Source organism: Muscardinus avellanarius, assembly GCF_963383645.1.
Source record: "Muscardinus avellanarius genome assembly, chromosome: 1".
Lineage (NCBI taxonomy): Eukaryota > Metazoa > Chordata > Mammalia > Rodentia > Gliridae > Muscardinus > Muscardinus avellanarius.
In genome coordinates this window covers 65,635,807-65,659,482 of record NC_137786.1, presented here as the reverse complement: position 1 = coordinate 65,659,482, position 23,676 = coordinate 65,635,807, and the positions used below count along the sequence as shown (strand labels likewise).

Here is a 23,676-nt window from a genome sequence, read left to right as displayed (position 1 = left end):
AGGTCTGGGAGTGTAGCCCGGAGGTAGAAGGGCTTCCAGAAACCCCAGTACCACACACACAAAAAAAAAAAAGTAGAAAACTTTGAATGGTTTCGATAGGGCAGCATTCATAGCATGCTTGGTATTCAATCACTTTCTGTTTTTGTTTTGTTCCATGGCAAAAGTTTTATAAACCTTTGCTTATAAAAGCACATAATCGCATGCCAAATCAGAGCTCTGTAGCATATTTTGCCAGGGCCAGCTCTGTAGAGAAACAATTGAGTTCATTGCAAGTCATTTCCTATATTCCTGACCTGCTGAGGTTATTGTCTTTGGCAAAGTCCCTATCACTGATGTTTGTCCATATCGCCAAATTTTGGATTATAAATCCATATTTCAATTTTAAGCTTATCTTGATCAGAGGTAACCTTTAAGAATTTGATCCATGTTTGCTTCTGCCTGCAGAGCAAGAAAACTTGGCAAAAAGTCTGGTGACCCTCAACTTAGATTGTAGAATGTGTTCAGGATTAGGATGTTCTCCTAGTGAGCAGTCTCTTACTTGCAGGAGCTCTCGGTTCTTCAGTGGCTTGTGTAATGTTAACTGCAGGGCTGTCACCAAAGGATATGGCCAAGAATATTGCCCAGTTGTGCTAGATCATGAGAGAGTAGCCTTTTTTTTTTAATTAAAAAAGTAAAATTTCTGCCTAGAGTTTAATTAAGCATTTAAGACTTGTTCTGTGAAAAATCTGAAAATTTCAATTTAGTACATAATGAACTACTCTCGTTCTGCTTCTGTCTTGTCTTTTTTTTTTTCTTTTTTTTTTTTTGTGGGTCTGGGGAAGGAACCCTCAGGGGCATATGACCTCTGAACTACACACCCTACCCTATTTTTTATTCTTTATTTTGAAACAGAGTCTCATAAAGTTGTGGAGGGCCTCACTAAGTAGCTGAGGCTGTCCACAAACCACAATCCTCCAGTCTCAGCCTTCCGAATCCTGGGATTACAAGCTTGCGCTACCATGCCCGGCTTGCTTTTATTCTTTGATTTCTTTCTTTCTTTCTTTTCTTTTCTTTTTTTTTTTTTTTTTTTCAGTACTGGGGATAGAACCAAGGGGCATTCTACCTCCGAGCTACATGCCCTGCCCTATTTTTTTTTTTTTAAACAGGGTTTCACTGAGTTGCAGAGGGCCTCACTAAGTAGCTGAGGCTGTCCAAGAACCGCGATCCTCCTCTCTCAGCCTCCTGAATGCTGGGGTTACAAGCGTGCGCCACCACACCTGGCTTGCTTCTATTTCTTGATTAAAGTTCCTGAAAAAAAAAGTGATCAGCCCCCGGCCCTGAAGCTGCTGCCCCGACAATCTCAGAAGGGCTTTCTTCCAAGGTTCGTGGCAGCATGTCTTGCACCCAGGGCTGCTGATACAGGAATCCACCAGTCACACTGACGCCTGGAGCTTCTTTTCCAAAGCAGCAAAAACAAATAGACAGCCAAATGTCAGAGACACTTCATCTGTGCCCAGAGGACTGGAACTTTCTTTTTCCAGAAATGGAAATACCATTTTTAAGATGATGGCAGTTTTTAAAAATTTCAAAAGGGGCTCATGAAATAAGAGTGCCAGTGCTGGGTGAAAAGAGGAGTTGGCTCTGCTGAGTGTCCGAGGCTCACTGGCTGCACAGTTATCAGTTCCTTGTAAACTTGCTTCAAAATATTAAGCCGTTAGGAAAAATATTAGCAGTTCTGGGCTGGGTGACAGTGTTTGTGAGAGTCGTCCAACTGCTTCAGTATACTGGGTGGAATTGATGGACAATTAGATATTGAGAAAAAAAATAAACTTGAAGGCTTAGAAAGAGAATATGTTCAAACTGAAATATAAGGCAGATGTGGTGGTGCACACTTTTAATCCCAGTACTTGGGTGGCTGAGACAGGAGGATTCCAAGTTCACTGTCAGCCTCAGCAACTTAATAAAACCCTCAACAACCTATTGAGGCTTTGTTTAAAAAAAAGGGGAGGGGAGTGGTGAGTTGGCCCGGGCCACCCTCCCCCCTCATGCCATTTTGGCATGGGGCTGTAACTATTTTCTGTATTTCTATTTTCTGTATTTCTATCTTTTTAATAAACTTCTTTAACTCTTCAAAAAATAAAAAAGTGGGGGATATAAAGAAAAATATTTATTTAAAAGATGAAGAGAGCATCTGTTAGCTAGGTGACTTTAAGTGTCCAAGTGAAAAGAATTAATTTACAGGTATAACCTCATTGAATTTAATTTGTAAGACACTTTTCTCAGAATTTAGTAAAATAATTTTTGGTTCATCTGAAAAAAAATGAAGTGGAAATTGTCAAGAAAATTTTGTAAAGGAAGTATAATGAAGGAGAGGCTGATAACTATTTCTACCAGGTATTTAAACATACTCTAAGAAAGCAGTAGTTCCAGAGTGAAGTGCTAACCTGAGAACAGATGAGTCAGTGGACTAAATCAGATCATAGTACCAGTAGGACCTTAAAATGTAATGAAAGTGGTGCCATAAATCAGTGAAAGAAAATATTAAGTAATCAGACTGGAAGCTGAGGACGGTGGTACACACCTGTAATTTCAGTACTTGGAAGACTAAAACAGGAGGATTGCAAGTTCAAGGCCAGTTGTAATAATTTAGACCTTCAGCAACTTTAGCAAGACCCCATTTTGAAATTAAAATGAAATAAAAAGGGCTGTGATGTAGTGCAGATGCAGAATGTCCTTGGTTTCAATCTCCAGTACCAAAACAATCATCATCATCATCATCATTACCAGCAGCAATAGCAGCAGCCTAGGTCATCTTGTTACTACTTGGAATAAAGAGGAAAGCTCAGGTAAATCAGTATCTAGTCATCAATTTATTCCGTCTAGTGTATTGTTCATCTCACATACTGTAGCCTTCACTTTAACAAGTTCAGCTGGCCTCTTTTTATATTCTCTGTGTCTCTTCTTGAACATATAGGACACAGTCCTATTAACTACAGTAACTATAACTTGCCCTGCTCATTTCAACATATATGTCAGTTCTGAGTTGGTGGTGACTGATTGATGATTGTTCTTGTTATAGGTCGTGTTTCTATACCTTTTAACCCTTGATTCAATCCTAGACATTGTATATTTGCTTTACTGGCTGCTTGATTTTTTTTTTTTTGTATTCTTCTAATTCTTTTTGCTTTTTTTTCTGAGATGCAGTTGTTAACTGCGTTTATTTGAATAATTCCTTTATAATTTATTCAGCAGGTTCATAACTGTGTGCATTTTATTCCCCGCTATTGAATCAAACCCCTCTCTAGAAATCTACACAGTGCCCTGTGAACCATGAGTGTTTCTGGTTTGGCTGATGGGAACAAGGACTGTTTCCATCCACCCGATGTGAAAGGCACTGATCAAGCCTTTCAGATGGGTCTTTCCCCATTGTGAGTACTCCCTGTTATATCTTCTGAGCAATAATAAGCAAAATACTCTGAGGGGATCTTCTGCAAGTCTCCAGGAGTCTCTGTGTGACTTTCTCTTCTCTGGCCCCTCTCTACTTGAACTCCAGCTCCCATGCTCTCCCTGGACTCCAAGTTCTTTTTCCCTAACTCAGGAGCCCCCCATGCCACTCCTTGGTACTACTTTCTCTGCACCCGGTCTTGGAAAGGTTCTTAATGTAGTGTCAGTGACATAGTAAGACTCACCTCCTCCATTTCCCATCTTTAAAGGATTATTGTCCTTTGCCTGATATCTGGTGTCTCGGAAACTGTTGTTTATATACTCTGTTTTCCTGTGAAAACAGACAGGACAGAGTTCATTTAGACAGAAAGGCAAGCAAATCTTATTTGCCTGTTTCCATGTCTTGGCTAGAAGTGGAAGTACTCAAAGAAAAATTTATTGTGCCTTTGACTTCTAGTACAATATTTCCCTGATTATTTTCCCCTTTCAAGTGTTTGTTAATTCAATCTAGGATCATAGACCCCACTTTCTGAAATAGAATATTATATAAATCTCATAATTCTTTTTAAAAAAGACTTTATTCTTCTGCATTCAACTTTGTAATTATATAAAGGAAATGATAGATAATATTTGATTGTCTTTAATGTTATCAATATTCCATTTATTATAGAAATTTCTTTTTTGTGTGTGGTACTGGGGTTCCTGGAAGCCCTTCTACCTCTGGCTACACTCCCACAGGCTGCACTCCCAGACCTATTTTTATACTTTTTTATGTGGGCTGGCTTCGAATCTGCGCAATCCTCCTGTCTCTGGCTCACAGGCGCGGGGATTACAAGCCTGCACCACCATGCCCGGCTATTATAGAAATTTCTAACTCTTGAGTTCTTAAATTTAATCTTTTGTTAAATTATTTTTTATGGTACTGGGGGTAGAACCCAGGGGCTTTTCTACCTCTGGTCTACACTCCCAGACCTATTTTATATTTTATTTGGAAACAGGGTCTCACTAAGTTGCTGAGAGCCTCACTAAGTAGCTGAGGCTGGCTTCGAACCTGTGCAATCCTCCTGTCTCAGCTTCCCAAGTGCTGGGATTGTAAGCATGAATCACCACACCCGGATTGTTCAATATTTTAATTTTTCAGTAAAGAAAGGGTATGCAGGTAGTGATATTTTTCTGAAATTTTACATACAAAAGAAAATTTCTCAAGCCAGGCATGGTAGTGAACGCTTGTAATCCCAGCACATGGGAGGCTGTCAAAGGTCTGAGGCCAGCCTCACTACTTAGTGAGGCCTCCCACAACTTAATGAGACCCTATTTCAAAATAAAAAATAAAAAATAGAGCTGGGGATATGGCTCAGAGGTAGAAAGCCCCTGGATTCAACCCCCAGTATAACACACACATAAAAAGAATATTTTTCTTATTACTTACAAACATAAATAACAATTTAATAAAGAATTCTTTTAAAATCTTTTCTCCTTAAGATGCTATAGATATTATTTAGTGTCTTCTGGTAAATATTACAGGAAAGTGTATCAAGTATTTGCAAAAAAAAGAAGGAGGAGGAGGAAGAGGAGGAGGAGGAGGAGGAGGAGGAGGAGGAGGAGGAGGAAGAGAAAAAGAAGGAGCAGGAGGAGGAGGCAGCAGTGGCCAGGATTGCAATCTTGATATCTGACAAGATAGTGTCTATGGTAAATATGACAGGAATGGTACAAAAGATGATTTTTTTCTTTGACCCATGTATTTTGAAGTTTATTCCCAAGTATTTGGTGTTTGAAATAATTTCAAAATACTTAATTTAATGTACTTCAGGTTTTCCCTAGTTGTATTATTGGTTTCTAGTTTAATTCTGTTGTGATCAGAAAACATACTTTTTACTGTTTCAGTCTGTGTGTGTGTGTGTGTGTGTGTGTGTGTGTGTGTGTGTGTGTGGTACTGGGGTTGGAATGCAGGGGCTTTCTACCCCCGGGCTATACTCTCAGACCTATTTTATACTTTATTTGGAAACTTTATACTTAGTGAGAGCCTCACTAAGTAGCTGAGGCTGGCTTCGAACCTGTGCAATCCTCCTGTCTCAGCTTCCCAAGTACTGGGATTACAAGTGTGCATCACCACACCCAGCTTGTTTCAGTCATTTTAAATTCAAGACTTAACCCACCATATACGCTTCCTTGGTGTCTAAGTCTATGTACTTGAAAAGAAATTGTAATGTATAGTGCTTAAGTATGGTATCGGGTTTCCCTTTGTGCCCCAACCTGAAATGTTTTATCTTAATAAGTGAGGTTTACCTACTAAAATTTTATGACTTTTATTTCCATTCTCAGCTTTGTTGTAGTTTTATGTTATATTTACTTTTTATCTTTGACTTTATTTGTTCTTTCACCATTTAGAGCAATTTACGTTTTTTCCTGGTGTTCACCATTATACTAACATCTTTTTGTAATTCTCTTTGTCACTTTTTCTTACTTAGGTTCTAAAAATCAAGTAGCTTGTTCAACTTTACCTTTCTCCTTTCTCTTCCAGTTTTATTAAAAGTTTTACTAAGCCAGGCGTGGTGGCGCACGCTTGTAATCCCCGCACTTGGGAGGCGAGACAGGAGGATCGCACAGGTTCGAAGCCAGCCGCGCTGGCGTAAGCGACCCTGTTTCCAAATAAAAATATAAAATAGGTCTGGGAGTGCAGCCCGGAGGTAGAAGGGCTTCCAGGAACCCCAGTACCACCGCACACAAAAAAAATGTTTTGCTATTTCTACTTTGTGAGAGCATATAAATGTAATATTGTTCTCTCCTCATCCACAAGTGTGCTTTAGTCTTAGATCTGCAATCACCTACTCGGTGCTAGCCATGTGTCTGTGTCTATAGTGCTCACAGTTATCTCTTAGAGGAATGAATCCTTGAATAGATTTCTCAGAATTCTTTAAATTCCTCTATTAAAACATTTTGTCTACAACCTTGATAATTGAAAAACAATTCAACAGATTAAAAAAAATCTTTGTCTCATGCTTTCTTCCCTTGAAGTTCTTAATAATATAACCTCAATCTTTAGTTTTGTTTGTTACAGTTGATAAATCTAATGTCAGCCTGATTTTATTCCTTTGCCAATGACTTGGGTCCTTCTGTCCAGAGGTCCAGAGATTTTTATATTGTTTTATTATTATTTAAAATAAAAGGTTTTTGCTAGATAAGTCTCAAAGTTGACCATGTTGAATCACTTTTCAAGATACAAAGTGAGTTATTTCAGCCTGGCGTTGTGGCACACACTTGTAATCTCAGTACTCGGGAGGCTGATTGAACACTGGACAATCACAGGTTCAAGAACAGCCAAAGCAAGTAGTGAGGCTGTCATCAACCTAGTGAGATCCTGTTTCAAAGTAAAAAAAAAAAAAAAAATTAGGGCTGGGAGTGTAGCTTGGAGGTAGAAAGCCTCTGGGTTCAATCCCCAGTGCTCCTCCCACAAGTGAGTTTTTTCAGTTTGTAAGTTTATTCAGATCTTTTATAATTTCAGATTTTTTTAATTATAATTTAAAATACTATATTCCATTGTTTCGTCTTCTTCTTTAGCAACTCCACCTACGGATGTTATTGAATTTTCCTTATATAGATTTTATTTCTATCACTTCCCCCCATCCGTTTTGGCTCCTTATTTTTCTTTACTTTTAGTTTTCTTTTTGTTTTTGTCCTTTATATCCTTCTTTTTCCTTTCTTCAGTTTCTTCTTCTTTAGTTCAGTATCTGGGTTTTTAATTTTTTTACTCATAGTGTTTTAAAATACTGGCAGTTGCTGATTTAATATATTTAAGTTATGTTAAAATATCATGTAACAGTTTTCTTCTGCTTTGTGACTTTTTTCCATAGTGGGAAAGTACTTTTCATTTGCCAAAAGTTTTTAATTCTCATTTGCTATTTTTTTTTTTACTTCTATGGTAACTATAGGTGCTAGATTATTTTTGTTGCTGTGTGTGTGCTTTTATTGCTCTGTGTGTGTGTGTGTGTGTGTGTGTGTGTGTGTGTGTGTGTGTGTGTGTTTCCTGCACTGCAGTAGAAGGCAATCTTGGGTGTAGGGTGGGATTTGGATTGTTGCATTTGTTTTCCATTGCTACAGCCAAGTCCGGTTTTTCTTTTTCTTTTTCTTTTTTTTTTTTTGCGGGTCTGGGGATGGAACCCAGGGGCATTCGACCTCCGAGCTACACCCCCTGCCCTATTTTTTTATTATTTATTTTGAAACCAAGTCTCACTGAGTTGCAGAGGGCCTCACTAAGTAGCTGAGGCTGTCCACAAACCACGATCCTCCAGTCTCAGCCTCCCAAATGCTGAGATTTACAAGCGTGCGCCACCACACCTAGGCTTATGCAGTCTTTTTAATGAATGCTCTCTCTTTCTTTCTGCTCTGCCTTTTCATGGTTTTCAGAGAACCCTGCTTCTTCAGCCACTTCCTACTTCCTCTTTATGCTCCATTTTCCCAAAAAAATGCCTGTTCTTCTACCTTCCCTCTCTCAGAGCCGGCGCCTGCCAAAGACTGCCATGCTGGACCAATGCCACTCTGTCAGCTAGCTCTCCACAGGCATCAGACCTTGTCAGCATTTTGTCACTGAATGTGCTGCCCTCTCTTTCAGCTTTACCCTAGCAGGCCCAGTCTACTAATAATCCCAGGCTCTTTCACAATCCCAGCCTGACTGCCCTAGGGTGGGAACCAGCACACACTCTATAGGTGGCATTTCCTCATTTCCATTCAGGGTTCAAATGTGCCCTGCCACCTGTTTTTATTTTGGGTGGTTTTACTTTCCTTACTTATCAATTTGAGTTTTAGAAGAGATTTAAATTTGGGTGGCCACTGTTATTCCATAGAAATAGAGAAATCCATGTTTTTAGGTTCTTGCTCTACTTTAGAAACTAAAGCATTACGTATATGAGTCAGACTGCCAAGTGGCTGTCTGCTTATATTTTTTAGTTAAAAACAAAATGCTCAAGAAGTGATGTATTAGCAGTGGTACTCACCTGTAATCCCAATACTTGGGAAGCTGAAATAGGAGGATTGCACATTTGAGGCCAGTCTGGGCAACTTAGCGAGACCATGTCTCACAATAAAAAACAAAAATGGCTAGGATGTATGTCAGTGCAGAGCACCGCTGGGTGTGTGTTCTCATTCTCTCTCTCTCTCTCTCTCTCTCTCTCTCTCTCTCTCTCTCTCTCTCTCTCTCTCTCACACACACACACACACACACACACACACACTCAAAATGACATATAAGTTTTGACTTCCTACTTTGCCAACTTTTCTGATAGGAGCTCCAAGCCTACGTTGCAGTGTGGGTCCTGGTTCTGCAGGTCCTTTGAGACTGTTTTTATTTAGGTGACTTCTCATTCTAGAGTGCTATAATAACGTTTCCTCCCAGGTTAGTCTGGTGTTAGTCTAGACTTAGAGAAGGGAGTGACTGGGGCTCAGAGTGGGGGAGGTACGGGGGGACTAGGCTGAAACAGTTAGTGGGAGATCATTGCCCATTTTAGTTTAGCATAGCAAACACTACTAGTGTTTAGAGGTAGGCAAAGCGAATCCATCTTGCTCTGCATTCTCTGGGATCAGATTCAATTCCTAGGGTATAACCTAGGGAGATGCTGTTATCCCTTTAGCACCGGCCTTTGTGAAATCCCCTCAGGACTTCAGCATCCTGTCTTCTCTTTAGTTTCCAACCACTGTTTTCAGTTTGCGTCTTTTAATTCTTCATGGGCATTAAAATGGAAATTGGACGAAGGGCGTATTAGACCCTCTAATTTGTCCTGATACTAACCCAAAAGTCCTTCCAATTATTTTTTAGTAATTAATAGGAAAAGATTTTATTAAGAGTATGGCTTGGTGATTTTTTTTTACAATACTACTCTTTTCTTGAGTAGCATACTTTAAAAACGTAATAAGCCTCCTTAATAAAAATGAGTAATGATGAAAAAATCTCCTCCCTCTACATACCAAATGAATTCAGCTTACATATTTCCTCACTAAATTCAGTCAAATTTTATAATTTCCATGCCTACACTCTTTACTCATTGTAATGCTTGTGTGTTAGAGGGCTGACCCAAGAGCATGGTGTTTATACAAACTCAGTGTTTCCCACATACACAGAGTGAAGAAAATAAATTCTATGAGAAATTTCACTAGTACAGTGTATTGAAACATGCCCTCTGTTAGCTGGTTGTGGTGGTGCACACTTATAATCCCAACATTTGGGAGACTGAGACAGGAACCTGGCAGGTCCAAGGACAGCATGAGGTAACTTAGTGAAACCTTGTCTCAAAATATAAAAAAATAGGCCGGGCGTGGTGGCGCACACTTGTAATCCCGGCGCTTGGGAGGCAGAGACAGGAGGATCGCTCAGGTTTGAAGCCAGCCACGCTGGCTTAAGAGACCCTGTTTCCACATTTAAAAAAAAAAAAGTGTAAAAATAGGTCTGGGAGTGTAGCCCGTGGGAGTGTAGCCGGAGGTAGAAGGGCTTCCAGGAACCCCAGTACCACCAAAAATATAAATAAATAAAATAAAAAAATAGGGCTGGATGTGTAGCTCAGAAGTAGAACACACTTGAATCCAATCCTGAGAAATTGAGAGAGAGAGAGAGAGAGAGAGAGAGAGAGAACATACCCTATGTGATTGGATCTGATTCAGATCCTGTCTTTGTACAATTCTGGGCTAGTTACTTAACATCTCCAAGTATTTATTTCCTCATGGGTAAAATGTAATTGGGGTACCTTGTAAGTGGTATCCTGTAAGCACTCATGTAAGTACTTAGTGAAAGAATGGGCCTGAAATGTAGCAAGAGCTCAGTAGCTAGAGGTACAGATGATGATGAAGATGGCAGTGCTTATGAAGGGCCGACAGGAGCCGGGGCGATGATGCAGCCTGCAATCCCAATACTTGAGAGGCTGAGACAGGGATAACAGAGTCAAGGCCAGCCTTGGCAATTTAGCAAGATTCTGTTTCAAAAACAAAAGTAATAATAATAATACAAAATAAAAAGTGCTGGGAGTGTAGGTCAGAGGCAGAATGCCCTGGGTTTAATCCTAAGTACCAAAAAAAAGAAAGAAAGAAAGAAAGAAAGAAAGAAAGAAAGAAAGAAAGAAAGAAAGAAAGGAAGGAAGGAAGGAAGGAAGGAAGGAAGAAAGAAAGAAAGAAAGAAAGAAAGAAAGAAAGAAAGAAAGAAAGAAAAAGAAAAGGTCAGTTACCCTACGGATATCTTGTTAATGTTTCAATCAACAACTGAGTTGTTTTTCTTTTTCCTTCAAAAAATTTCTTCAGGAAAATATTGCCATGGCTATTTTTTTTCCTAAAAATTTGATACTGTCTTCTAGGGTGTGTCTTTCATGACAGATGGTCAGCAGCTACTGGTAAAAGAAGGATAGAATGTAATAGCATTTCATTTATTTATGGGAAGCATTTTACTGCCCCACCCTTCAACAAGTAGGAAAATAAAAGTCAAAAACTGGAAACTATAAATGGACAGTGCTGTGATCTCAGTGTCTGAAACTGTAGACTTTTAGAAAATATAAATATTTATAGCATATTGGAAACTAGTCACTAATCAGTGTCTCCCTGCCCTGTTTTTAAAACAAATATCAAATAAAGCTAATATGGAAAATGTGAAATTTGGGATAAATTTATTTGTGATACTGTAGCTTGTAAGAGGCACATTCTACCACTGTGCTACACCCTCAGCCTTTTTTTTTTTAAACAGTCTTGCTAAGATTCCACATGCTGGCCTCGAACCTGCAATCTTCCTGCCTCAGCCTTCCAAGTACTGGCATTAATAGGTATGTACCACCACACCTGAGTAGTTTGGGGTAAATTTAAACTAAATAGTGAAATATCATCAGTGGCAGCAGGATACCACTTTCTACATGTTTAAGAAAAGAGGATGGAGAAAAATGACTGATACTTTGGTCATAGAGACTTGCAGTTAATAAGGATATTAGTTTATGAAGCCTTAAAAATAAGTAAATGAATAGAAGCCTAACACACTCAAGGAGACACTGAGGTCACAGTGTATTTTACTGAAGAGTTTAGCCTATGGTTAGGAATAGGGACGCAGGAGTCCATCTGCCTCCGTTCCAAACCTAGTTCTATCATCTACTCCACTAGTGATCTGAAAGTCACTTGACCACTCTATGCCAGGGTTGTATCTACCTTCCAGGGTTGACAATTAAATGAGATAATCCATATCAAATACTTAAAATAGAGCACAAAGAAAGCTCTGTCAGTACCATTACTATAATGCAAATCAGCCTGGCCAAAACAAAAGCTAAAAGTGTTTGGTTATTATGGGCATGGATGAAACCTGCCCATTTCACTGGTTTAGATAGGCCTTTGTCATTCAATGGTCAATGGTTCTTTTTCTTTATGAAACTTTTTGTCTAGTAAGTGTTGTAGCCATAAGCATATGCTGGGATGGGCGTGAGCACAGTACACTAATGACCCTTACTTGCTCCATGAATGGCTACCTTTAAGAAGCTAAACAGAGCTCTCTACTCTATTCCTATCTGTCTGGAGCCCAACATTTGTTATAATAAAATCACTCATATTATCTTGGTTACATAAAACCAGGGCATTTCATGAACTTGATGATTATTGAAAAATCACTTTCCATAAACATCAGCTGTCATTATTCAGAGATTTGAATTTTATGAATGGAATCAATAGCCTGTTGAAGATAGTGTTGCTTATACAGCTAAACTACACCACCTGCCTAAACCAGAAAACTAAGGAAAATTCATAGATAACAGATTGCACTCTATCTTTTCTTTAATATGCAGTTCATAATGAGTAGACTTGTGTTTTTGCTATGTTGGCGTTAATGTTTTTCTAAAAAGAGGCTCACACATGGGAGAGAACATCATAACATTTCTCAGAAATTAAAGTTACAGCCACCCCACTGTGTTTTATAAAGGGAAGACTTGCCAGCAAGAAAAATGGATAGAACTAATGTTCTATTTTATCTTCCTATTATCCTTGTACCTGTGTCTCTGGGTTTAGCCTTCTATCTCTGGTTATATTCCTTCATATCTGCAGAAACAAGAATTGCATTTTGCAATAGGAGGGATTTGTTGCTGATTTTCATTCTCATTACAATCCTGTCACACAGGTATTTTCATCCACTTTCTGCTAATGAGAAAAACAAGGCTCATGTTTATTTAGCTGGCCATTTTGTCCCTGAAAGGCTTTGCTCTCAAAGACAATGCTGGGCTACATATGAGAGAGTGAAGCCTTCAGAACTGGCCAGAAGGAAGGTTCATTTTCTGGTGCCTTGACTGAGTGGAAATAAACATTTGGGGCAGTATAATGAATAAAAGAATAAAGGAAAGCAAGAGTGGTGGCTAATGCTGTAATCCCAGTACTTGGGAGGCTGAGACAGGAGGAATGCAGGTTTGCAGCCAGCCTCGGCAACATAGTGAGACTCTCAGCAACCTAGGGCTGAGGGTGTAATTCGGAGGTAGACTGCCTTTGGGTTCCCTAGTACCATAAATTAATTAATTAATTTAAAAAGAAAATTAAAAGAAAATTAAAATAATAAAAATAAAAATTTTTATTAAATTTTTAATAAAATTAATTTTATATTAATAAATATGTATATTAAATAAAATTAATTTTAATTTTATAAAAATAAAAATTTTAAGAAAATTAAATTAAATTAAAATAACCAAAAGAATCATGAAATGCCACAGTATTTTCATAGTTGCCTATAAATGAACACACACATATATGAGAGTATGGAGAGCTACAAATAGAAGATAGAAGATAATACATATGATAATATGGCAAAAACAAATCAGCTAACCATTTAAGGGTTTGATAAGGCCACTATGCATTCTATAGGATGGTACTGGTCACATAGCTGATATTGCTGAAACTGAGTTATGAACCTACAATGCACTTTGATATACATACCCTTAAAGAAGAAATTGTGCAACAGGCTATAGAGTTTTTAAAATATTGATTGATTGATTGATTGATTGATTGATTCCTATGCTAGGGATTGAATCCAGGTCTGCTCTACCACTGAGCCATACCCCCCAGCTTCAATAGATTGCTTAAGATGCTTTCTGAAAAGCCAGAACTTCCTTCCAAAGGGAGACCATTATTATTATGAGCTCAAAAACCCATCTTTTGCTCTATAGAAAAAACAAGCAGAAATTTAGAATGTATAATCAAACGTGGTAACATCATATAGAAAGTTTACAAAACAGTGATTCTCAGTCTTAGCAGTATGTTAGAATCAGCTTGTAATTTTTACAAGCATGCCAAGATAGTTCCGTTGAAAAAGAACAATAATAAAAAAAAAGGTTCTAGGATAACTGGTTATCCACATGCAGAAGAAAGAACCTGAATTCCTAACCTCATGGTGTACATAAAACTCAAAGTAGGTGATAGATCTAACTGTAAAAGCTAAAACTATAAAATGCTTAGAAAGAAACCTAGGAGTAAATTGCTGTGACCTTGAATTAGATTTGAAACTTTTGTTCTGCAAAAGGTACCACCAACAAAGAAAAAAGACAATTCACAGAATAGGAGAAAATATTAGAAAATCATGAATCTGATAAAGGACTTGCATCTAGAATATGTAAAGAATTCTTAATGTGATTATAAAGACAATGGCACAATTAAAAATGAGCAAAGAGACTACGAAGGGGCACAGGGAAGCCTCCAGCTTCTCCTCACAGTGCTCTGGCTTGACTTGGATGAGGGTCACATGAATGCACGCACTTGTCAAAACTTGCCAAGCTACCTGTAAGACTGTACATTTTACTATATTTGAAATATACCTGATTTTAAAAAAATATATGAGCAAGGGGCCTGGGTAGAGATTTATCCAAAGAAATATATGTGAATGGTCAATACATATATGAAAAGATGTCAGTATCATCAGTTATTGAGAAAATACAACTCAAAGCCACAATGAGAGGGCACTTTACACCAGATGGGATGGCTATATATAATTTAAAATACAGACATTAATTAATGTTGGAAAAGATGTGAAAAAGTTAGAATGCTCATGCGTTGGTGTAAGAGTTAAAAATGGTACAGCAGCTTTGGAAACAGTTTGACCAATCCTCAAAAGGTTGAATAGGGTTATGATATGACCTAGCAATTCTACCCCAGGGGAGATACATAGATATAGATAGATACACACACACACATACAGTTAGTTTTCTTGTCTTATTTAATAATTGGAGTTCCTCAAGGTGTTAGGTCATTGTTCTAATCACTTGTCACATGTATTTTCTTGACTCTTGTCTGTAACCACATCCTCATCAAAATATTCTGATCAGCACTTTTGTGTGTGTGTGTGTGTGTGTGTGTGTGTGTGTGTGTGTGTGTGTGTTACTGGGAATTTAATCCAGAGCTTGGTAAATGCTAGGCAAGGGCTCTACCACTGAGATATTATTTTGAGATGGGATCTTGCTAAACTGCCAGGATAGTCTTGAACTTCTGATCCTCCTGCTTCAGTCTCCTGGCCAGCTGGGATTATATAGGTATGTACCACAACATCCCAGTGATTAGTGTTTTAAAAATAGAATCACAACATATGATAGTTGGGCTTTTTTAGCACCTACTTGCATCATGATGATTCTACCTAGGAAGGTTTTTCCCAGTGAATTAGTCAACTAGGTTATCCACAACCTTTGAGGTTCGAAAGTCATCTCATTAAGTCTTCTCATTTTGAAATACCTGTGGCTCTTCTGAATAATGAAAAAGTAAATAAACAAGTAATACACATTTAAACTCTCTCTAGAGTTATTAGAAAAGCAATTTTCTAATTGTTATTACAAGGAACTCTGCTTTCAAAGGTGATCATATAGGAATATATAACCTGAAAGTTTTGGATTTTCTCCCTTTTGTTAGTTCCATCTTTTGATCAGAATGGATTCTGTGCTGATTTTCTGTGGTTCAGAAAATATTCTTTGTCTGAAATTGTTACTCTAAAGATTAAACACACAAATTTCACTTAGCTACATCTAAATTAAATCAGTAGTCTTACCTTCTTCCCGAGCCACTCACTAATACTTTCTGATTTCTCCTCTTAACTCACTGGTAATGATTATCCAAGATTTTAGTTCTGCTCATTTTTAAGCCCACAAATTAAACAATTAAACATCACCATCATCTTCATCTCATTTATATTTCCTCATTTTTACCATCTTTCTTCCCCCGCCCACCATCCCTACTTGGATTCAAAGCTTCTGAGATCAAAGCCTAGTTCCTGGCTTTTGGGACTGGATAAGAGTCTCCAGGATATGTAGGTAGGTAGGTAGGTGCCTGAGGAAGAATAGCGTCCTGGGAGACATGTCCTAGCCTCACCCCTCACCCACCTGCAGTGCTGTCCTGAGTACTGAGGACTGGAAGCAACCTGAGTATTGTCCCTGGGAACTGATGGCACCTGACTATTTCTTTTATTCTCTCTAGTGAATGTGTTTTATGGAGTAGAGAGGGACAACACAATCTTAAAGAATACTAAAGTTAAATATTCTCAATTTAAAAGACTGTCATTTTTTTTTTTTTTTTGAGATGGTGCCCTTCCTATATTTTTTGCTGGCAAAATTACCTTTATTTCAAAAAACAATGGCAATGATAGTTGAAGGTTTCGGGGGTTGGCTTTAAATGAATGATTTTTTTTTTTTTTTTTTTGGTGGTACTGGGGGTAGAACCCAGGGGCTTTCTACCTCCTGGCTATCCTCCCAGACCCATTTTTTTTATACTTTATTTGGAAACAGGGTCTCACTAAGTTGCTGAGAGCCTCACTAAGTAGCTGAGGCTGGCTTCGAACCTGTGTGATCCTCCTGTCTCAACCTCCCAAGTGCGGAGATTATAAGCATGCACCACCATGCCCAGTGAATTACTTAATTTTTGTGTTAACATTTTCTTCCTAGGAAAATACAAGGTGAATATCACAACCCAGAGGTTTTGAAATTATACTGGTCATTGAAATCCAAAGCTGCTGCTATAGTTAACTATGTGTTTGGGGTTTGGACTTTGAGCCACCTGAAAGTATATCTTCTTGCTTATGTCAAGAGACCTATTGGTTATTCAGATAGTGTTGTGTGCCAATCTTGTGGTATTAACAGTACTTTGAAACCTTTAGTACTTATCGGAAGAGTATTGGATTATCAAATAGTCCCCAGTACTCTGCTCATAATTTTAAATTGTTCTTAACAATTTCCATGAAGTTGAGCATATATTAGCAAAGCATAAATCCTGTCCACATACATCTGGAGGCATTCATCCTCCCAGTTCAAGAACAAGATTGCTTTGAAAGTCACACAACCCAATATTCTGTCAGTGGTTTACTAGTTAGTGATGAGATTGGACCAGGTAATATCCCAGTTTTTCTCAGCCATAATGTAGGTTATAACTGTACTTTTATGTATGGTATTTTTTAAAAATCTAAAAGAGATCTACTTCGCATGTATTTGTATTAAATCTATAATCCAGCCGGGCGTGGTGGCGCACGCTTGTAATCCCTGTGCTTGGGAGGCTGAGACAGGAGGATCGCACAGGTTCGAAGCCAGCCTCAGCTACTTAGTGAGGCTTTCAGCAACTTAGTGAGACCCTGTTTCCAAATAAAATATTTTTTAAAAAAAGGTCTGGAAGTATAGCCTGGAGGTAGAAAGCCTCTGGGTTCCACCCCCTGTACCACAAAAAAAAAAAAAAAAAAAAAAAATCTGTAATCCATTTGGATATGGGAGACACTGACTTTTCTGGCACAGGCTAATCTCTAAGAGGCACACTGTGTCTGTGGCATGGGGGTGCCATTTTGGCAGGTGCTTTTTCTTTATTTGCAGTAAGGACTATGAAGTCTCCACAGGACAAGTTGAGTTCTCACTTCTCTGGTATAAAGAATGATCCTGTTTAAATACAGCCATGGTGTTTATTGCAAAATCTCATAAGACTTCTTCATTATTATCATCCTGTGATCTTATGCTCAACACTGAATTTTTCTGTGAAGTGTGCAGTCACTGTTATCATGTAGACAAATGACTACCTGAAAAGTAGTACCAACCACGGAGTTTGGAGATGTTTGAATTCATGGCAAAATTGTAAACTGACAGGTTTGTTATTTTCTACAAGTACAAGGAAAGGAAGTATTAAAATAACTCATGCCCATTTAAGACAGGAAATTAATATTTCCTAAAAAAATTCTTTTGTAGTGAAGGAAGCCCGTCTCCCAGAGTGGAATTGCTGCACAACATCGACCCAGACTTTGTGGACTTTTCCCCATGTGAGTACCCAGCTCATTCTATTAAATCTCTTTGGCCCACAAAGACAGTTTTATTGCCTCCTAAAGGCAATTGTCTCTCTAGCCTAGCTTCTCCTAGTCGTCTTTCTGCAATAAAGAAAGCCCGCGGGGTCTCTGAGGCCCCTTGGTCTTGCTGTTCCTTGTTCTTACCTGAGAGTTCCATAGCCTTCTTCCAGAGAATTTACAATCAGACAAGCCACCATCAGGCTCAGGGTGGTGTGAGCCACCACAGCATCCAAACAAGCGGGCCCAGTGCTGCCCACGCCTCCTGGGACTTGCAGGTATGATCTTCCTAGCGATCCAGGAAGTAATTCATCCCCATTCTGCCCATGTATCTTGTAAGGAGTCCTATTAGTTCTTCAGGGCAAGGGATAGGTAGTGGTCTTAGATCGAAGAGACTATAATAGTCCTGTGTAAATCCCATGCTACTGGCCTGAATGCCCTAGTGTGGTAAGTTTGGGCAGGAAAGCCTTCAAACTAGGCCCTTTTGCCCAGATTGTGTCACAGTGCTAACCTTGAGACTGTCTTCAGAAAGCAGCATCTTCCGTTCCCTGTGCTCACATGGGTGTGCAGGTCCCTTCCTTTCTCCACTTACTGCTGCCCCTTAGTCCAGCCCTCCTCATTTCTTTGTCCTCTCCACTCTGTAAGTCATCACAAGATTCCCTGCTCAGAGGTTCCCACTCAGAGACTTACAGTCATTCCAAACGTGTCATCAGGCACTGGGTTCCGCTCACCTAGCCAGCCCTGCTCCGGGCACTCCGTGTCCCGTTCACACCTAGCTAGACACCCCTGGCCCCTCTTGCCATTTCTGGGCATGCAGACCCTATACTTGTGTCTTGAAGACTTTCTCCAGGCCTGAAACACCTGTTTCCTGACTTGCCGATTTCTTAAAACCCAACCCAGTGGCCCTCTCTGTGGGTGCTTTCCAGAAGCATCATAAGAAACAGCCGTTCCGGCCCTGTGTCCCTTTGTATGTGACTCTGTGTAGCAGCTACCACATGTCCATGTTTGTGCCTGCGTTTCCCACTAAGCTGAGAGCTCCTGGAAGTCAGGGTCTGTGACTTGCTGGTCTGTTTATTGTTCTCATCAGTTAACATAAGAACCCAGCACTGGAGGCTACACTCAGGAAGGACTACTGGATGACTGACTGGGTGGTTGGAGGGGAGTTGGGAGGCAACAAAGACCACAGTGGACACATTAAATCTGAAAAGGAAGGATCCTGAGACAGGCCAGAAATCAAAACCAGGGCTTCGAGCATGCTAAGCAAGTACTCTACCACTAAACTACACCAAGCCCAAGACATTTCTGTTTCCATTGGAGAAACTTATGTTAATGGGACAGGCAAGAGTAGGGTTTGAACTTTGAAGGCTTTAAGAACAGTGTAGATTTGTGCTGCCCAGGGTGGTAGCCGCTAGCCACAGTGCCTGTTGAGCACTTGAGATATGACTACCTATGGATTGAGATGGGCTATTAAGGATAAAATATACATCAGATTTGAGGACTTAGTATCCATATGTTGCATATGTGTTCATATCATAATATACCTAGTATTACTCATTGAAATGATGTTTTAGATATATTAAATGTGTTAATGTATCATCTGTTTTCTTTCCTTTTTTAATGTGGCTAATAGAAAATTTTAAGTTACATGTATTATTTGAGTTATATTTCTAAGGACTGTTTTGGAAAGTGCTAGGTAATGTGTTAGCTGTGTAAGAGTATCACGGGCCCGCGATTGGTTACTCTGAGGCCACATCAGTGATTCTTAAACTTTCTCTGCCCTTGCTTGCACGCATAGGAGATTAGACACAGTCTAGAAACACCAAGAGATGGACTGGAGAATAGTGGGAAGGCAAGAATGGTTCCTAAAACTTCTGAATAATATAAGGCACAAAGGATGACCTAGGTCCAGGGGAGGTACAGAACGTGTACCCACATGTCTGAAGACTGTCTTCACCCTTTAGGTTCCACCTACAAAGAGAAGCCTTGGGTCCCCTCCCCACTGGGCTGTATTTGGGCATTGGGCATGGAAGTAGCACCTTGAGGACTGTTCTCCTGCATGGCATCATGCCCTGCCTGCAGCAGTGTTCGTAGTGGAACCTGCTAGAGTTTCTAGTGTCTTCTCTAAAGTACTACTAGCTAACAACACAGGCGAAAGGTTTCTGCAGTGTAAAAGTTAGGAAGGGCATAGAAACCAGAATACACAACTTTCGAGTCAGGCATGGTGGGACACGCTTGTAATCCCAGCATTTGGGAGGCTGAGACAGGAGGATTGCACAGGTTCAAAGCCAGCCTCAGCTACTTAGCAAGGCCCTTTGCAACTCAGTGAGACTCTGTTTCAAAATAAAGAATAAAAAACAGGGCTGGGGATGAAGCTAGGAGGTAGAATGTCCCTGGGTTCCATCCTCAGTACAGGAAAAAAAAAAAGAGAGAGAGAGAGAACGTCCCTTGATTTGCTACCCAGGACTGTAGGGAAGTGTACTTTCCATGAACTCGGTTTCCTACCTGTTACTCAGTGAGCTTGCAAACGACCATTCGTGCTGTCAGAATTCGGATGCTTTCTGGCCTTCTGTTGCTCCCTGCCATCTTTGAAGCCCTCTTCATGTTGGCTCTCCACACTAGCTTGGGACCCCTGCTTTTATTCCTGCACATAATAAGGGAACCACATTCCCTCCTGGTTCACACAGACTGGGTGTTTTTTGTTGTCTCTGCCTTCAGGAAGCCAAGTGGTGACTTCCTCCTTATATAGGGGCAAGGCTGGGAATTTTTATATTCTCTGCCTAGTTTTTATATTCACTTCAATCTAGTATGAGATAGAAGTAGAACAAAGAGCTACCTGTGGGGACCTGGTACTTGTTAAGATGATGATATAAGTCCACTTCCTTCTCTAAGCAATTATCTGGGGAGAGGGATTAGATCCAGCTACAATAAAATATGTACTTATAGGAAAGCCAAGCCTAGAAATCATATTCATAAATTTCATTCTATGAATATGTTCTAGAAGCTTTTGTGGAGTGAAATCAGAAATGTAGAGATAGGCCAGGCGTGGTGGTACATGCTTATAATCCCAGCATTTGGCTGAGACAGGAGCATCACAGCTCATGGGCAGCCTCAGCTACTTAGTGAGGCCATTTGCAACTCAGTAAGACCCTGTTTCAAAATAAAATATAGAAAATAGGGCTGGAGATGTAGCTCAAAGGTAGAATGGCCCTGGGTTCCATCCCCACTACTGCAATGGAATGGAAAGGAAAGGAAAGGAAAGGAAAGGAAAGGAAAGGAAAGGAAAGGAAAGGAGGAAAGAAAGAGAAAGAAAGAAAGAAAGAAAGAAAGAAAGAAAGAAAGAAAGAAAGAAAGAAAGAAAGAAGGAAGGAAGAAAGAGGGAAAGAAAAAAAAAAGAAATGTATGGATAGAGAGCAGGGGATGTAGTTCAGTGCTAGATGCTTGCCTAGCAAGAGCAAGGCTTTGTATTTGATCCCTTATATAGCACACACACACACACACACACACACACACACACACACACACACAGAGAGAGAGAGAGAGAGAGAGAGAGAGAGAGAGAGAGAGAGAGAGAATGGATAAACAAAATGTAGTGAAATACAATAGAATATTATTCAGCTATTAAAAGGAAGAAAAGGCTGATAAGCCTTAAAAATATCACACTAAGTAAAATATGCCAGTCACAAAAGGACAGATAATATATGGTTCCACTTTTATGAGGAACCAAGAATACTCAGATAGAAAGTGGACTAGATGCCAGGTTGCCAGAGGGTGAGGAGAGAAGGGGGTGGGGAGTTCTTGTTCATTGGGTATAGAGTTTTTGCAGGATGAGAAGAATTCTGGAGATAGATGGTGGTGATGACAGCCCACATAAAAGAATGTATTGAATGCCACTGAACTATACAATTAAAAATAGTTAAAATTCTAAATTTCATTTTTCATATTTTCCACAGTACTTAAAAATAAAAAATCAGTACAACATTTTTTCAAAGACAAAAAGGAAGAAAAGAGGCTCTTTGAAGTTTTAGGCTCTAAGTCTTTTGCATTACTGCTGTGTGCTCAGTACATGGCACAAAGCCCACCATCATAGTAAATTCTTAGTAAGCACTTGTTTGAGTGATGAGCAGACCAATTAGCAAAATTCATTGCTTTATCATCTCATAGCTTTTCCTAAACCTAAGAATACTTCCAGAAGGCAGTTCATCTTCTCTTAAACCCTAAACCTCCATCCTACATTTGGGGCCTAAATAAAGATAAGTTTAAGGACACAGTGATTTGTCATTTGTAATTGACATGGTCATACGTAACTATCCATTTACACAGCCCACCCTGACCATCCCCTGCACCGACAAATAGTCAAAAGAACAGTCAGGAGATTTCCCCACCCATTTCGTTCCTCCCCCCAGACTCCTCAACAGGGAAATAGAGATTTAGAAGGACTCTGCCTGCCCCTGGCCCTAGCCCCTGTACTGCACAACTTCCCTCTGAGTCTGGGCACCACCTCCCCCAGCATCTCCTTAGTGCTCAGTCATTCCTGCTGCTTCCTAGGACGGGCCTTTTGGTGTTTCTGTGGTCACTGGTCCTCTCAGCACCTCCACTGTGGCTCAGCTTTTATTCCCTGCCAGCTCCTGGCCATTGTCAGGTATACAGGATATAAGTGATTTCCTCTTTGAAGGAGTTTTTGTTGATTTTTGCAAGCTTTGTTCTTTGGTAACCTTGGAAGTATTTTAGTTTGGGGAACTAAAATACTTCCAAAGTTACCTCTTCTAGGAAAAATCCTCGTAATTATTTTTTTCTTTCATGGATCTGTCCATTTTCTGTTGCTCTAACAAAATACCTGAAGTTGGGTGCTTTATAAAGAAAAGAGGTTTATTTCACTCACAGTTCTAGAAACAGGAATTCCTAGATCAGGTCCTACCATCTGTTCAGCCTCTGGTAAAGACCTAAAGGGGTTGGTATCATGGTTGGGAGTGGCTGTGGAAGAGATCACACAGTGTGACAGGAAGCCAGAGAGTGGGGAGGGACAGGCTCACTCTCTTTATACTAACTTACTGTGGGGACTGACAGGGCCCCAGGAGAACTACTTCTATTCCTTCCTAAGGTAGTACCCTCGCTGACCTAGCCACATCCCAACCAGACCCCACCTCTTCAAGGTCCCACCACCTCAGCCATATTGCAGCGAAGACGAGGCTTCCTACACATGACTCCCTGGGCACAAACCACATCCGAACCAGAGACGGCTTCTCATACTTTAAAAAACTTATTCCTAATAGGTTGCTCTAAACTCACTGTCCTTCTCCAGTAGAGCAAGGGGGCAGTAGAAGCAACCAGTGTGAGGCCTGGGCAGCAGCATGGCACCTTTAGACTGGTTTACAGGAAAGTCAGGAAGTGTCTGAAGCAGCGGGAAGCAGTCATGAACCAGGAAGTGTGAAGTCAGGTCTGCATGGGTCCCAGGTCACCAAAGTCCAAGCCCCCCTGGGGCCCAGCCGGCATGGCTCAGACCATGAAGAGAGCCACTCCAAAGGCCTTCGTGTCCTGAGGAGTAGTGTGCCTCATCCTGCAGGCACCCGATTCATCCTGGGCTCTGAGGTGATGACCTCCTTCGAGACCACGGCTTGCCCTGGAAGTCAGGTGTGCTATTGTCCTGTGACCATCAGAACTTTCACACCGTTCATATGTGCAACATAGAAACACATACGACCCCCAGGTTCTGCTGGGAGAAGCTCAGTTGAAGGGCACTGACGGCGGCTAGCACTTTCCACACCACCAAAGGCCCTGGCTTCAAAATGATTCTGCACAGCTTTGTGAAACTACCTCACGTAATGGGCCTCTTCTCTTTAAAAGTTATAATGAGATGTTATTTCTGCTCATGATTACAGGGTAAAGGAACAGTCTTTCCTCCCTCTTCTCTCTTACACACACATCTTCTGTATACCGTGTCCAGATCTGCTCCAATCCAAGTCATCCATATTCGAATGCTCGGA

At 40.1% G+C, this 23,676-nt stretch overlaps 1 protein-coding gene across 1 annotated transcript in view; it reads left to right on the top strand.

Moving 5' to 3' along the window:
* The window catches only part of ARSB (arylsulfatase B), a gene marked incomplete at both ends in the record, with an annotated part of 176,978 nt that overhangs the window by 93,712 nt on the left and 59,590 nt on the right, over positions 1-23,676 (top strand). Inside the window, one exon of the mRNA XM_080692784.1 lies at positions 17,604-17,674. Coding sequence (XP_080548910.1) covers positions 17,604-17,674 — 71 coding nt within the window. The remainder of the gene's footprint in view (positions 1-17,603; positions 17,675-23,676) is intronic.